The 16,330-nt window shown below is 35.6% G+C and overlaps 1 protein-coding gene across 7 annotated transcripts in view; it reads left to right on the top strand.

Annotated features, from left to right (window-relative positions):
- The window catches only part of PCDH15 (protocadherin related 15), a 1,707,782-nt gene that overhangs the window by 1,523,201 nt on the left and 168,251 nt on the right, over positions 1 to 16,330 (top strand). For all 7 annotated transcript variants that reach the window (XM_078077809.1, XM_078077807.1, XM_078077810.1 and 4 more), the window contains 2 exons: positions 2,268 to 2,408; positions 4,129 to 4,241. In XM_078077809.1, the coding sequence (XP_077933935.1) occupies positions 2,268 to 2,408; positions 4,129 to 4,241 (254 nt within the window). The remainder of the gene's footprint in view (positions 1 to 2,267; positions 2,409 to 4,128; positions 4,242 to 16,330) is intronic.

Below are 16,330 nucleotides of genomic sequence, written 5' to 3'. Positions count from 1 at the left end.
ATACATTATATGATTGTTTTTTCTAGTTCTGTGAAAAATATTGTTGGTATTTTGAAAGAGATTACCTGAAATTTGTAGATTGTTGGTGGTATGGACATTTTAACAATATTTATTCTCCCAATCCATGAGTATAAAATACTTTTCCATTCATTTGTGTCACCTCAGTTGCTTTCATCAGTGTTTTATAGTTTCCAGAGTACTAGTCTTTCACCTCTTTAGTTAAGTTTATTCTTAGGTATTTTATTAATTTTGGTGCAATTGTAAATGGGACTGTTTTCTTAATTTCTCTTTCTCCTATTTCATTATTAATATATAGAAATGCAAAGGATTTCTATATAGTGATTTTGTATCCTGAGACCTTACTGAATTCATTTATCAGTTCTAGTAGTATTTTGGTGGAGTCTTTAGGGTTCTCTATATAATATCATGTCATTTGCAAATAATGAATTTTATTTCTTCCTTACCAATTTGGTTACCTTTTATTTCTTTTTCTTGTCTGATTGCTGTGGCTTGGACTCCTAGCTCTGGGTTGAATAGAAGTGGTGAGAGTGGACATCCTTGTCTTATTCCTGATCTTAGGGAGAAAGCTGTCAATTTATGGTTTATATTTTTATATCTCAGGGAAGGTTTATGTTTTTAAAGAGAACTTTAATAGAATAGAAGCAGAAAGTCAGTTAGGAGTCCACTGCAGGAAACAAGTGGATAGAGGAGATGAGGATGATCTATATTAGGCATGCTTTCATTGAGATATTAGCAGGACTTGAGGACAGTTTGGTTGCGGAGTCCAAGAGAAAGAGAAGTGTCATTGGCCATCCCTAGGCTTTCAGAGAGACCAACTTGGTAAAAGGTGGAGCCATCGATCTAGAGTGGAGAAGGTATACATTTGGGAGAGAAATCAGGATGCTGGTTTGGGATATGTTGAGTTAAAAATAGAACACTTAAGTTGAGCATTGTATATATTACTTTGGAGTTTAGAAGATGAGTGTAGCCATAATTTAAATGGGAGTTATGAACACATAGAAGTTGTTTAGAGACATGAGACTGGAAGAGATTGCAGAGGCTGAATATAGAGGTAGAGAAGGGACACATGCCTGTACCTGAGCCTTGGGAGTGCTTTACTTCAAGGAATTTAGTGGCTTATACAGTGTCTGTTCAGGTTTGTGGTAAAATCTACCACATACTAGCTCTGTGCCCAAATTGTTTACTTGACCTCAAGGGCTGGCTTTAGCATGGAAAAGATTATGTAATTCCAATGTCACTTTATATAATTCAAAATAAGACCAATGTAAACTCTGATGTAAGTGAGGATGCCCAACAGTTTTGACTATTTTTATTGTAGTCTTTAAAAATCTATCAAATATCAATTTCTTTTTTTTTAAATATCCTGACATCTTGGTCTATATCTGGGACAATTCCACATCCTTTCACTCCCTATAAGCCTCAAGTTCATTAACTAAAAATAAAAAATGGGCAGTAGAGTATACATGTATCATCTGTAGTATAGTTCTTGGACATAATAAGCATTCAACAAATGTTAGCTATCATCGGGCTCCCTGTTAGCGGGAAGCCTGCTTCTCCCTCTCCCACTCCCCCTGCTTGTGTTCCCTCTCTCGCTGTGTCTCTCTCTGTCAAATAAATAAATAAAATCTTTAAAAAAGAAAAAAACAACAAAAAAACAAATGTTAGCTATCATTATTTTATTATTATTACTATCATCATCATTAGTAATGTTATCCTAAAGGATTGTTGTGAGGATTAATTTATTTATGAAAAAACCTAGCATGTTTAACAGAACAGAGCAGCTGGTAAATAGTTCTTGTCTCCTCCACTTGTGTACCCATCCCTCCCTTTTACAACAGACCTCCACACTCCGTCATTCTCTCAGTGTCGGAGTTCACATAGGCACAATAAAAGAACATCATTCATAATTGTCTCAGAAGGGAAACTACGAAGCAGACATGGGGTTTAGGTCAGATGAGATTCCTATAATTAAAGGAAAGTGGAAGAGAAGATGCCCAAGGCAAACATTAATTCATTCTTTCACATAAATAATTTTGAATAACAGGTAGTGAAGATACTTCATTGATTCAGGTGGAGTCATCCACAAGAAACAGAGATTCTGCTGCAGTTCAAACCTGGAAGTGTGAATGCTAAATATGATTTTTCACTTCTAGAAGGCCATGCATTTTATAGATCAGTTTGGCATCATCAATACCCTTTGTTTTCATTTTGTGAAAGTGAATTAGTAATATATAATTTCATTTTAGGGGTTACCTGCAAGTCATGTGAGGTACAGAGTAGATGATGTCCAGTTTCCTTATCCTGCCAGTATTTTTGACATAGAAGAAGATTCTGGAAGAGTAATAACTCGAGTCAATCTTAACGAAGAGCCTACAACAATTTTTAAGGTCAGTGCAGTGTTTTCCTTACCGTTATCTATTTGATATTTAACTTTTGAGAGTACAGTTTAACAGATGACCATACTTGTTTCCATTTTTCTCCTTTCAATTGTTTTTTAAATTAAAAAGTAATGTATATTTTACCACGGATACTTAGAAAATAGAGTTAAGCAGAAAGAAAAAACCACTTGATCTTTCACATCTTGGAGATAACTGGAATTTAGCAGTTTAATATCTATCCTTATGATGACATTCCATACAAATGCAAGTATACACATATGTGTTTGAAAATAATATGATCCTATTATTCATACCACTTATTTTACTTAATAATATATTACCCAGGACAATAAATACTGTTAATGGTATTTTTTTAATGGTTGAGTGATGTTCTACTGTATGAATGCACTATTATTTTTATTTGCCTAACACTTTGTTGATGGATAATTAGGCTGTTTCTCATTTTTTGTTATAATAATATTTGCTGTTGTGAAACTCCTTGTGCAAATATTATCTGCCACTTCCCTGACTTTTTTTCCTTAAGATAAGTACTGAGAGGCAAAATTATTGAATCAAGTTTATATACTCACATTAAGTTATACTTCAGGAAAATTTGAAATATTACTACCATTCACTATTATCATAAATAATCTATTTTATTAAATGTTTGAGTGTTTCCATTTTCTGTAATTACTTAGAATAATTTTTTGTTGTTGTGAATAAAGCCTGTGACCCTGCATTGAGGAAATGCCCTCGTTGGTTAACCTTGTGCATGTCAGTGAGTACTGTGCCTCACAGAATCCTACCACTGTGGGAGCAATTGTTCTGTTTGTAAAGTGTTAACCCAAGGGTAAATCATGGGCCCAAGGATGAGCCTTAGTTATGGTTTCATGGTCTAGGTTGAATTGGTTTAAATTAGTAGCCTGCAGGTTCCAAAATTATGCACATTCCAGAGAAACACATAATATTGAAAATATTTAACATTTCTTAAATGAAGAATTCTTCTTGACATAATATATGTTATCCAAAACAGATCAATTATAAACAATATTGTGGTAATAAATATTATTACTTGAGACATCTTGAGATAAAAGCTTTTCTGCAGTTTGTATCCTTTGAACAGTTTCTACTATACAGTATGAACTTGGTTTTATATATTTTTAAGAGAGTGTATATCTAAGTGTGTTAAACTGTTAAAGATTTCCACTTTTATCCTCCAGAGTGAAGTATTTCTGCCCTATAATCTTGCAGTCAATTAATTCACTGGAAAAATTAATTTCCTTTTATAAGGAAGCTAATTAGTTCTTTGCTATCGATGTGACTGAATTTAACACTTTTTAAATAAGTGTCGGTGCTCATAATGGCCCATGTTTTTACTGTGGGCACCAGTGGGACTGTGGAGGAGAGATCAGTTTAATCACTGGAGAGATGTACCTGTTTTACTGGTAGTGTTTTATCATAGCATTTATGAGTTTTCTTGTCTAGGAAATGAAAATGAAACACCCACCTGGTGGTATTGTTGTGAACAGTAAGTGAGAATCTATGTAACATACCCTCATCTAGAGCCTGCTCCCTGAAAGACAGTGAGGAAGTGATCATTGCTCCCCTCCTGGAGCCAAGCAGTCCAGTGATTAAAAATGATGCTTTACATATTTAAAAAAAAAAAAAAAAGATGCTTTACTTTCTTCTTGTTAATCATCTTTAACATGAATTTTTATTACTTTTTAAGCTGGTGGTTGTTGCTTTTGATGATGGTGAGCCTGTGATGTCCAGCAGCGCCACAGTGAAAATTCTTGTCTTACATCCTGGAGAAATCCCACGCTTCACACAAGAGGAATATAGGTACTGGTTCCTATCGGTTTTTGTAATATGTAACAGTTTTTTGTGTTGTTCTGTTTTGGCCTCTCAAAACTGAGGCGATTTGAATTGATCAATGAAGTGGCCTTCCAATTCTCGTTTAAGTTTTTCTAAATTAGCATAATATTACATTTATCTTTAAAGTTAATATAGTCAAAATGATAATTTAGTCTAAAAATACCAGTTTTAGTAATGCTTTCATGAATAATGGAGCTTTTAAAAGTAACTAATGTATTGGGGCACCTGGGTGGCTCAGTCTGTTAAGCGTCTCTCGGCTCAGGTCATGATCTCTGGGTGGTGAGATCGAACCCTTCATGAGGCTCTGCACTTTGTGCGGAATCTGCTTGTCCCTCTCCCTCCACCTGCTGGCTCTCTCTCTCTGTCTCTCTGTCTCTCTCTCTAAAATAAATAAATAAAAAAAATCTTTAAAAATAATTAATGTAACCTTTGAAAAATAAAACATTATATTTTGGGGTTTAAACTGCAACTAATTAATAATCTCAGTAGCAAGAAGTAGTAGACATTTAGTTTCTTGTTATTGCCATATCCATAATTTGACGCGAATCTGAAACATTTCTCAAATAATCAGTGAAAGAGAAAGAGAGAATGTATGTGTGTGTGTTTATATGTATGATATATATTATGTATTATAGCTATCAAACTAGTATATATACTGTCTTAAGTCTGGGTGCCGTCACAAAATCCCACAGACCAGGTGGCTCAAATGCAAATTTATTTTATCACAGTTCCAGAGGCTGGAAGGCTGGGGTCAGGGCACAACCATGGTCAGGTTCTGGTGAGAGCCCTCTTCTTGGCTTGCAGATGTCTGCATCCTCGTTGAGTCCACACATAGAGGAGAGTGAGACAAAGCAAGCACCCTGGTGTCTCTTCTTGTAAGGGCACCATTCCCAAGATCAGGGCCCCACCCTCATGACCTCATCTAAATCTAATTACCTCTCAAAGGCCTCATCTTCAAATACCATGCCATTGAGGGTTAAGGGCTTCAACATATTGATTTTAGGGGGACACAGTTCAGTCCACAGCACGTGTGCAGATAGGTAGGTAGATAGATAGATAGATAGATAGATAGATAGATAGATAGATATTCTTAGGAAGTGAAAAATTTATTTTAAAAATAATAAAATTAAATGTACTGTATTTTATGATTGCTTCATGATCGCATATGAGTGAAAGATTTATAATGCTTTTCTGAAAATATAGAACTTTCTTTCATGATATTGTTTTCTTTAAGTGAAAACATGAATGTACTTGTATTAGAATATTAGAACCCATAAGAGAAGTTTCCCCACAAATATTTGAAGGAGACTCACTACATACTACTTATTTACTATTTCCTTCTTCTGGACATAGCATTAAATGGCATCCGGTCCTGGAGCTCCAGAGGCTCACAACTATGCGTGGACACTAAACATTATATGAACAATACAATACAATCTGAAGACACAATGGTAGGAGCTCGGTGCTAAGCAAGTGTGTTGGAGAAACACCTCACTGTGTTTAAACATGAACAGCATAAAAGCCGTTCTGGAAAAGAAAATACAGCTTAGCCACGCCACCAAAATATGGAAGGATGTTAAATGCCTCAAATTAGCATATTTAGACGTATAAAAAAACAATATGGGAGGATGTATTGATTTCTAGGATATTTTAGTAGTTTAGTCTATGTAGAGACAAATTAGATATTACATAATGATGCTCTCTGAGGCTCAAGAAAAATGAAGATTTCATATAACACTTAGTCGTATTCTAAAATTTAGATTTATATTGCTTTGATATATTTTTTTTTTCCTTTGATAATTTCTAAGAACTAACTAAGAATTGTTAAGTTTTAGAGCAAGGGCTGATACTGAGAGAGGAGACAGATGAAGTGTCTGGGAATATTTACCACACTGAACCAAGTAGTGTTTTCCTTTTATAAAACGCTACTTTGGGTGCCTGGGTAACTCAGTCGGTTAAGCATCCCACTGTTGGTTTCAGCTCAGGTCATGATCTCAGGGTCGTGGGATCGAGCCCTGCATTGGGCTCCACGCTCCGTGGGGAGTCTGCTTGAGATTTTCTCCCTCTGCCCCTCCCCCTGCTCATGCATTCTGCTCTCTCTCTCTCAAATAAATAAATAAAACCTTTAAAGAAAAGCTCCCTTTGCAATATTCAACTAATGAATTAATGTAATTTTATCAGAAAATTCTACATAACACATATGTAAACCACTGAGATGTAAACTCTATTTAAAACAGTAAGAATTCTGGGTGCCTGGGTGGCTCAGTAGGTTAAGCATCTGCCTTCAGCTCAGGTCATGATCCCAGGGTCCTGGGATCAAGCCCCACATGAGGCTCCCTGCTCAGCGGGGAGCCTGCTTCTCCCTTTCCTCCCCACTTGTGCTCTCTCTCACTATCTCTGTCTCTCTCTCTCTCTCAAATAAATAAATAAAATCTTTAAAAAATAAATAAAATAAAATAAAACAATAAGAATTCCTGGTCAGTCTGTTTGAAAGACGCTTTTCTTCCTTCTCTCCATTGTTACCAATACCTTCCTTTTATCTTGGCATGGTAACCTGTGAACTCCAGTTCTTTGCTATGGGACATGCAGGTTTTTGCTTCTAGAGACCTTCCCTGGACGTGTTCATGGTGGCTTCTCAAGAACCAAAATGGATATAAACTCACTGTGTTGCTCACCAACTTATCTGGATTTGATGCTCACAAAAAATGCACTTACTATTTGGGGTGGGTCCAAAAATCCTTCAGACCTTCAGCCAAACAGAATTCCCACGTGTGTTCTTCCAGAGTTCTCATCCTGTGCAATCCTTCCTTGGAGGCCCCGAAGACAGAGAGTGGTGGTGCCTAACACTGTCCTTGTGAAAAAACTGAGTAAATGGAGTCCCCTTTCTCCTGGCTTTCATCCGCAGCTCATTTCCTACTAATAGCAGTATGCCTCCAGACTTCCGTAGCACATTGCTTGTTAACTCTCCTAGCTACAGTATTGTGGCATTCAGGCCAAGGTCATAGATCTCATCAGGGCATTGCTCTTTTAGCTTTCTTTTTAAAATTGCCTTTATTTATGCCACTTTTAAAAATAAAAATGGTTTGTTCAATGAATTATTTACCATGTGTTACCTTCTCTGCATAGAACTATGAACTGCAAATAGATTCTATTAATAAAGCTGTTAACTGAAAGAAGAAAAACACTGCCAATTATTTGGTGCTAATATTAAGAGGAGTCACATGAGCACATGTGGAAGAATTTTTGACCTTCCAGAAGAACATGTCTAACATTTGCAAATAATGCCCTTGATGTCCTGGTCCATTTGTTACTCTGACATATAAAAGCAATTTGGTAATCTTGTAGCATCCTACAGTTTATGAAGAAAGTCCTCAAAATTGATTTAATTGGCATAATAGATTCAGTAGGACTTGGGCACTGAATGGGATTGTTTTCTTTTTTATCAGATACTTAGAAATACTGATACTTGAATAATAAAAAAGCCGTATCAAACATTGGCAGAAGATGCTATATTTTGAGTAAGTCCTAATAATTGATTTTAAATATTTAAGGAAGCTTACATTTGACCTAAAGTATGGAATGAACTATTTTAAAAAAAGATAAAAGACCTAAGGCTGACCTTCATCAATTACCTCTCAATGCTCTTGAAGATTTTTGACATATATACCAGAGTCTGGATACCTCCCGCTCCTTTCTTCGTCCCTCTGGACACATAGCTAGACTCCATTCCCCAGCCCCGCTTGCTAGATGGAGCCATGGGACTGAGTTCTGGCCAATAAAATGTGGAACAGAATGGTCTGCACTGTTTCCTGGCCTGATTTAACCTTTCCCTATATGGACGCATGAAATGGAAAACACACCCAGAGACCCTTGGGAGCCATATGTTGACAATTGTAGGAATATGAGAGGAGCCCAGGCCTCTGAATCACAGATTGGAAGAGTGCTACCTAACTAGGAATGTCCTAAATATATTTAATTTTTTTTTCAAAATCATTAACTGCTTCGGCTGGATGCACATAACTCCCAAAGATGCTACATATGTTATTAGACCTCAATTCCCTTGTGTTGGAGTCAAAGGGTGGCAGAATATGCCACCTGGGCATAAAGAATATTTTGAGCTGACAGTGCTTAAAGAAACAGCAGCTGTAAAAAAGATTTTCTGATCTCCCCTTTTACTCCCAAAAACAGGACCTATAAACTCTCATGTGAACGATACCTTCTCTGTACCAGGAGGAAAAACACATTCTTTAATGGGAGTCAAAGCCAGGAGAAGCGATACAGACAGGCCTTGTTAAAACAATTCACAGCTCCCTTCAACCTCCTTCTATAGTTTACTTTTCCATAATTGCCTGTCTCTGTTCATCCTAATACAAAAGTATGTGGGTTTTGCCATTTCTCTGACTCTTCATTTCCTCACGAGGGCTCTCCTGTCACATACAATTTATATAAATGTGTATGTTTTCTCCTACTCATCTGACTTGTGTCAGTTTCATACTTAGACTCAGCCTAAAAACCCTGAAAGGGTAGAGGTGAAATTTTACTTCCATTACAAAGTTGCTCCTGGTGGAAAAACTTTCTCATGTGATCAATTTGGGGGGGACACCAAATGATAAGCAAGATTCCTGTCCCTGTTGGGGGTGGGGAAAGGATGCTCGTGGGTTGCAGATGGAAAGTAGGGATCCAAGAGAAGTGGTTTTGCAAGCTGGGGTAAATGTTATTTATACATCTCGAGAATGCCTTCATTCCAATAGTGACTCTTGAATTCCTTAGGAAAAAGTAGTTTTCAACAAATGATGAGGTGTGAAGAAAGGCTCTAAAGATAAAATATTCATACATTGTAGAATATTGAACTGGATTCTTAAACTGACTCCCTCTCCTAACCCAATTATCTTGCTTTTGGAATAGTGAATCATTAAATCTTTAAATCTTGGATAATAAGATTAGTTAGGGTAGGCTAGGCTGGTGTAGAAAGAAACCCTTATATTTCAGTAGTTTTGAGAAAAAGAACCCATGTGTTTTGGCTCACATGAGAGTGTAAAATGAGTGTTTCATGTGGTGGTAACTCTCCATGCAACTCTTCCATGCTGTCATCAGGGACCCAGGGCAACTTAAGGTCTTGCATCCTAAACGTTGTGTTTCAGAATAATCCCAGTGATTGCCATTTTAGTCCCTGGAAAGGGGAAAAGGGCAGAAGTCCACATCCAGAGATTTCCTGAAGCAAGTGAGGTAGGGCTTGCAAATTTCACCTCAGCTCAGGTTCTTTCCCAAAACTCCAGGCGGCAAATGTCTACAGCCAGCTCTGAAAGGGTGGATGAATGCTTCCCTTGCTAGGCGGTGTATCTCAGTTCCACCTCTCCTATTGGGGAAAAAGGGAAAGTAGTGTTGGTGGATAATTAGCACATTAAACATGCAGTTTCAGACAAGTTACAGATTCTCATTACAGCATCTTAAGATGACTTGGTTTATGTTAAGAACATACAAGATTGGGTACATGAACCTATGAAGGAATAGTACAGAAACATTTTTATTCTTAAATATGTATTGGTGAAATAGAATGCCTTCTTAAAGTAGCAAGAGAATGCATACCTTTTTTTGTTTGTTTGAATTCAAAGAAAATCTCCGATGGACGTTTTTGAATGTTTTAAGTTATTTCTAGTGATTTCAGCATATCAAATGTTAATATTACATATTCCAAACCAAACCTTTCTGGACTTCAAGCTCACGTTTGGTTATCTGATTATAATTCATTACTCTCTCCATGTTCTGGAGGAGTGTAATTGTCTTGATCACAAGGAAAAGGAAAGGGGGGAAAAAAAGAAAAAGGAAAAGGAAAGGAAGAGGGAGAGTGTGAGAGTAGACAAGCTTATGTAAACTCACTTTGTGGAGACCATCCAAGAGATCTGAGAGGAGGCATTTACTATTTGGTGAAACATTTTCCAGTGTACCAGTTCTATATAGAGAAACAAAATCCATTCTTCTCTCCACAGAATTAAAAACGTTTAAATATCGAGCTACTGGTAATTGCCTAGTTGCCGGAGTGCAAAAATAGACCTATCATTACCTTTTCTAAAATTATAAAAGTACGAGTAGGAACCAACAAATAATAAACATCAGAGTAAATCCTTTAATATTTACTAAAGGAAAAGCCTCCTTGACTGCCAGCTAAGTTTGTGATGACAGATAATTAGCAGGGTAGCTAACCAATGTGAAAGCAGCAGTTTAACAAAAAGCCAAACCCTCCTTTCACATATTGTTATGTCTCTCTTTCTTATTCCTATCTAAAAACTTCTTCACTCTCTGCTAATGGTTCTTTGAAAAAGAAATAATGAGGTTTGTAAAGTTATTCAAAGATTTTACAAAGACCACCCTATATTATGGGAAATAATTTAGCCTGTCAAGACTAGAGGAGAAATTTCTCACATTATTTTCTTATTTATAATTTTCAACATTGGAATACATTCTATGTGTTGAAAGAAGATTTGATTTTGTTTTTCCTCAAATCCTGTGAACTGAAGTTGTCCCCTGATGGGCCGACTTCAAGTAATTATTAAGTGAGGGAGGAATCTCATAATGAGAAAGCTATTTACCCCATACAGATATATGTGTACTTTTATAATGGCCAGATTTACAGTAATTTTTAAGATAAGTGTGCGCCTATTTCTCTTTGGTCCCTTTGGTGGTTGTAATACTTGAAACACTTATTTTATTCATTTCATGACCTCTTCAGTCTCTCCTTGAGTCATTTAATTAGGTTAAATGGAGAATCAAGATATCAATTTGCTTCATCTCTTTGTCATTGGATGGACATTTATATTTTCCAGAAAACACTGAGTTCTTCTCAAAATTTAGGGAAGTGTATAACTCTTCAGACTGTGTAATATTCATTCCTACAATTATAAACAAACATATTATTTAGAAGCATACACACAACCCAACGTTTCACAATTTTAACAAATTTCCATTTTCATGCATCATTCCAGTTTTATGTGGGTCTTCCAGTTTATCTTTTTGACAGACAAAGAAATGTCAGAAATTTTGATCTCTTAGAATTTGCATTCCTCAAATCATCATTCTCTATTCTTTTTTTCTCCCTTTCCTTGAAACAAATTTCTTAAAGAGTCAATAGCATCTCTTAATCCTTGGTTGTTAAAGCACCTCTCCCTTCTCAAAAGTCTCTTCAGCTGGATTCTTTTTTTTTCTTTCTTTTTTTAGTGAATTAAATCCAACTACTAGCCCCTTCCTCACATAATCATTGGTTTGAGTTATTACTATTCAGGTGATTAAGTATCTCTGTATCCAAATGCAATCTCATAATTTAAACCACTTCCCACAGTCTGATTCTCATTGGAAGCAGAAAAAAATAGGTTACTCTTAATGAAAATCCTGTTTTCAAAGGCATATCATGTAATGAACAAAACAGACCATAGGAAATCACCTAGTCAGCCTAATAGTTTAATACTTGCTTTTTCTAATATCGTCGCCGCAAAGTTGACTAGTCTCTTTTTCAGTGGCAAGGAACTCATCCCTTCAATCTTTAGATAGTTATGGACATTGGGAACTCATTTCCTATGCTGAGATTATTATTTGAATTAATTTTAACTCATTTTAAGTTATATTCTATGCATTTCTCTCTGAGCCTTCATCAATTTTAGCATTTCCTTCCTCTTTCAGGTAGTATGACTGTGTTGGGGAAGAAAATTAATTTTCCCTCTGCCCTCTGAGTTCTTAGGTGAGACCCTGGTAATAAAAAACAGAGTAACAAAAGAACAAAAAAGAGAAGTTTATTAACATGTATACTTCATGTATACATGGGAGATACCCAGGAAAAAATGAGTAATGCCAAGTGGTGGCTTTAGAATTCAGGATTAAACAACATCTTAACAGGAGAAGGGGAGCAGTGATGTAAGCCTCTCAGGGAAGAGTAACTGATTTTTAGATAAGATGAGTGGGTTCTTAGATGAATAGAGGGCAGGTATGATTGTGGTAAGGTTTGTCTGGGTGTGGTGTCTTCTTCAGGTGTCCTTTCCTGTGGTCATTCAGTTTCCCTGGTCAGTGAAACTACTGGGGAGGGAATCTCTGACAACTGAGTTTCTTTTGGAGAGTCTGTCTTTAGGCAGGTAAGGGGAGCTCAGAGAAAGCATCTCTCCACATTTGCTATTTTTTGAGTGCCTATGGCTCAAAATAATCAATAATGCCAAATTGGCATATTTTAGAGTGGCATGTCCTCAACTCCTACAGTCCTATTTTGGGGTAGCATATTCTGCTGCTCTTTGATTGAAACTGAGCTAAACTCCTTACTTAAGACAGGTGACAAATAATGCTCTTCTGTCAATTATTAGCAGGTATCTTGACAAGGATTGTTCTTATTGGGAAAAAGAATTCTGTGAACTTGGCTGTGTCTGCTATTAATGTGGAAAAAAAGAGTGATATTAACCATGTGGTTGCTAACCTGAAAGATATGTTAATTCCAGTTTCTCATACTAGTTTAGCATATCTTACAACATATAACAAACTCTTCTGCCTTGTTAAAATATTTAAATAATGTCTAATTATAACCCTCAAGATTTTCTTTTTTGTCTCTACATAAATTAATGTATATTAAATCTATTCAATTCATCCATCTTTATTTTAATATGTCAATATATTAGTACCTATTTCGTTATATATTAAAATTCTATATGAACATTTTTTAAATATCTTTATTTTCCCCAGACCTGTTTTTCTACATGTTCACAGATATCTTAAATTTAATTCATATCTTTTGAAATCCTAATACTCCTTTTTTAAATTTAGCCCCCTTGTCCTAGGTTTGTTTTGGTCCTTCCTCTAGCAATTAGACATCAAAATGAGATGTAACAAGTTCTTTAGGGAAAATACTTGTGTGGGAGAAATGAGGAGAAAGCAGAATAAAGCTAGGGAACCTTCAAACCACATTCATTCTGACCTCAAGGAAAGAAGAAGAAGGGAGGTTTGTGTAGAACTTCCGAGGCTACTGGGTCATTGAAGTGACTGCTGTGTCATTTAAGTAAGTTCCGCATGATGATCAGGGAGCCCTCAAACCATAGACAGACATTGGAGAAATTCATTGTCTCCCAGGAAGGGACCCACTGTAACATCTCTGCTTTTCTCAGTGATGATCTGCAAGCAGCACCTAGGAAGTCTGACCTGCATATAAACAGCAGTAGACTTCAGAGCACAAGAGAACCTTGGTCAAAGTGCTTCCTATACTGGGAGATTATTGGGGCACACTCTCATTGCCACCACATGGCCAGATCTGATAAGAGGTTTTCAGTCAGCTATCTACTTGAATCTTCTGGAAAATAGCCATAGTGTCATAATCAGAAAATATATTTTATGTATCTTTCATTTACTCCAGACAGAAATATCAAAATCCTAATAGTAGTTCAAATGCATATTACTTAAGAATAGATTGACTCCTATAGGTCAAGTGAGTTAGCATTCGAAGAGTATTTGACCTTCATCCCAGGATGATGGACTAAACACACAGGGACTCACTTGTCCTCGGTTCTAGAGGTAAATATCATGGAAAGGTCAGCATGTCTGGAATAGATCATGGAGTCTAAATGTGAATATTGATTTTGAGTGGGAAATGCAACACCTCACACAATTTATCAAAAAGTTTACCAAAGACAATTATTTACAAATTTTCCAAACAAATATGCTACCAATATAAACATACCTTTGGTATTTATTTAAAATGGAAGTGTATCAGCATTGATTATTAAACTTTGCATGATGTAATGCCACATTTATATTCATTTTTAAGGATTCATGTATTTTAAAATGTAATTTCCATAAAAGCCAGAAATTTAAAATTTATATTTGTATGTATACCAAATAAAAGGGGCAAATGTTCCTAGGGTATTTTTATGAACCTCTTGAACAAGTTGATATTTGCTAACTCTTAGAAAAATATTGAGTCCTATTTAATTTCCAGTATTATTCAAATTTAATATATTAAATTCAAAATAAGAATATTATACATATAAATATCTTGACATCTTTTAAAAATTCAAATACCTTGAATAAAGAAAATAATCTTTTCGGTTTCCCTGTTAAAGTAAAAAATTGATACTTTGCTGATAAATTTGAATTAATCTTCTAACAAATGACAGTGCAAAAATTTAAATACAACTTATATTTAAAATAAGTTTCTCAGGAGGCTTTATATTGAAGAATAAAAAGAGTAGATTTTATAAAGAACTAAAAAGGATTAACAGTCCACCTCCTGATATGCAAAAACAGAGAAAAAGCATAATTTAAAATCTAGAAGTCCATTTTCATATACTATGAAAAATGAAAACAACGTTATCAAAATGGCCAAGGAAATGGTGAGTGAGCAGTTCTAGTTAGCATTGCATTATTCAAGAGAATTAAAATTACCTTATATTGAGGAACATTGCCATTATTCTTATATAAACCACACAAGTTTAGACTTGGGATTTTGAGAAAAGATTTTTTTAATCAATAAATACCATAGTTTAGGGAGAACTATTCGTCTTCGTTTCAAAAAATGAAAAAGAGAAATGCTATTAATATAAAATAAATCCACAAGCAGAGAGCCTTACTTGTTTGCTAAAGTTGTTTACTATTTTAATTTAGATTTATTGTCCAATATGAGAGTTGACTTTACCTGAAGATAACATTTCCTGTCTTTTTATGGCGCTACTAAAATCTTGCCTCAAAGGTAATAGATTTTGCGTCTTTAACTATTGACTCTCGCAATCCTTCATCCAGCTTTCACAGGCTTCCTCAGCATCCACATGGAGTACAATTCTCCTTCACATCTTCAAGGTTATGGTAGAGTCTGACATTTGCTTGCAGAGTGAAGCCAGTCACCAACAACAAAGGGCTCAAGTTTGAGCAGTTTAGAATTTGAAACAAGTTTTCCCAAAGAGTGTGATTACTGATTCCATTCTTCTTTCATTGCATTATATCTATAGAAAGTGTTTAGTTCAACATGTAATAGGACACATTATTTTTATTTTATTAATAGTTAATGCAAACTTTTCTGAGGCAAAACAACACAATAGATACCAAGGTTTGGATCCTGGCTGTTAGATATCAGACATTGGTTGAACTTGGACAAGTTACTGAAGCTCCCTGAGACCAGCTTTCCTAGAGATAAAATACTTACTTTATATGTGAGGGAAAGAGCTTTGCGAAGAACCTAGTGCAGAGCACCTGCTTAATAAATGTCGTGATATTATTATTTAGTAGTCTTATCCCAGGTGGTGGCCATGCAAGATTTTAAGACGTGCGCCTTGTTCTCAAGGAGTTTATAAACAATGACAAAAGAGGCCACACTAATTGCCTGTCTTGTGGCTGCCCCCAGGTGATGAGGTACAAAACCTTCTCTTCTGAGTGAAAGGACGACACAAAATTACCATATTATCAAAACAAGAGAAGTGGAAAGGAGAAATTGCCAAAAAGCAAATTTTGGTATGAGGAAGGAAAAGATGTTAAGCCATCCAAAATGTCACAAGCCCATTTCTCTACCATCATTGGTTAATAGACCATCACCAGTTTCTTGATTAAAAAAAAAAAAAAAATCCTGGGGAAATATCACTCTAGTTGCAGCATTGAGAATGGATTTCTATTCAGTTTGAATGTTAGTTTAAACAATAATGTCTCAGATATATATGTGATGGTTAAAGCGACATGGTTCTCATGACTGGATATGGCTTTGTTATTCTTGATTTCATCACTGACCCATCTTCATAAACAAAATAACTCCCTCTATTATTGTTCTGTAGAGATACAATCCCACACGTTGATGTTCCCTATGTCCAGTATGAACCAACACCAAAATTGTTGGTGAAGCCTGTTTCTATCTCACTGATGCTATAGTTGACTTGTTTCTTTGAGAAAGTTTCCAGAATGTTCTATGAACTGTGATTTCAGTTGAGGGCAGGATGAGATAGATAAAGCAGAGAAATTAAAGTTATTTCTCCTTGAGTTTACTAATCCATCCAGCGTCTTTGTCCATTAATATATTCAACAAACCTTTTTTTTATTTTGTTTTAAATTTAAGC

The sequence above is a fragment of the Halichoerus grypus genome, chromosome 7 (assembly GCF_964656455.1).
Source record: "Halichoerus grypus chromosome 7, mHalGry1.hap1.1, whole genome shotgun sequence".
In the NCBI taxonomy this organism is placed as follows: Eukaryota; Metazoa; Chordata; class Mammalia; order Carnivora; family Phocidae; genus Halichoerus; species Halichoerus grypus.
This window is presented reverse-complemented; position numbering and strand designations above follow the sequence as displayed.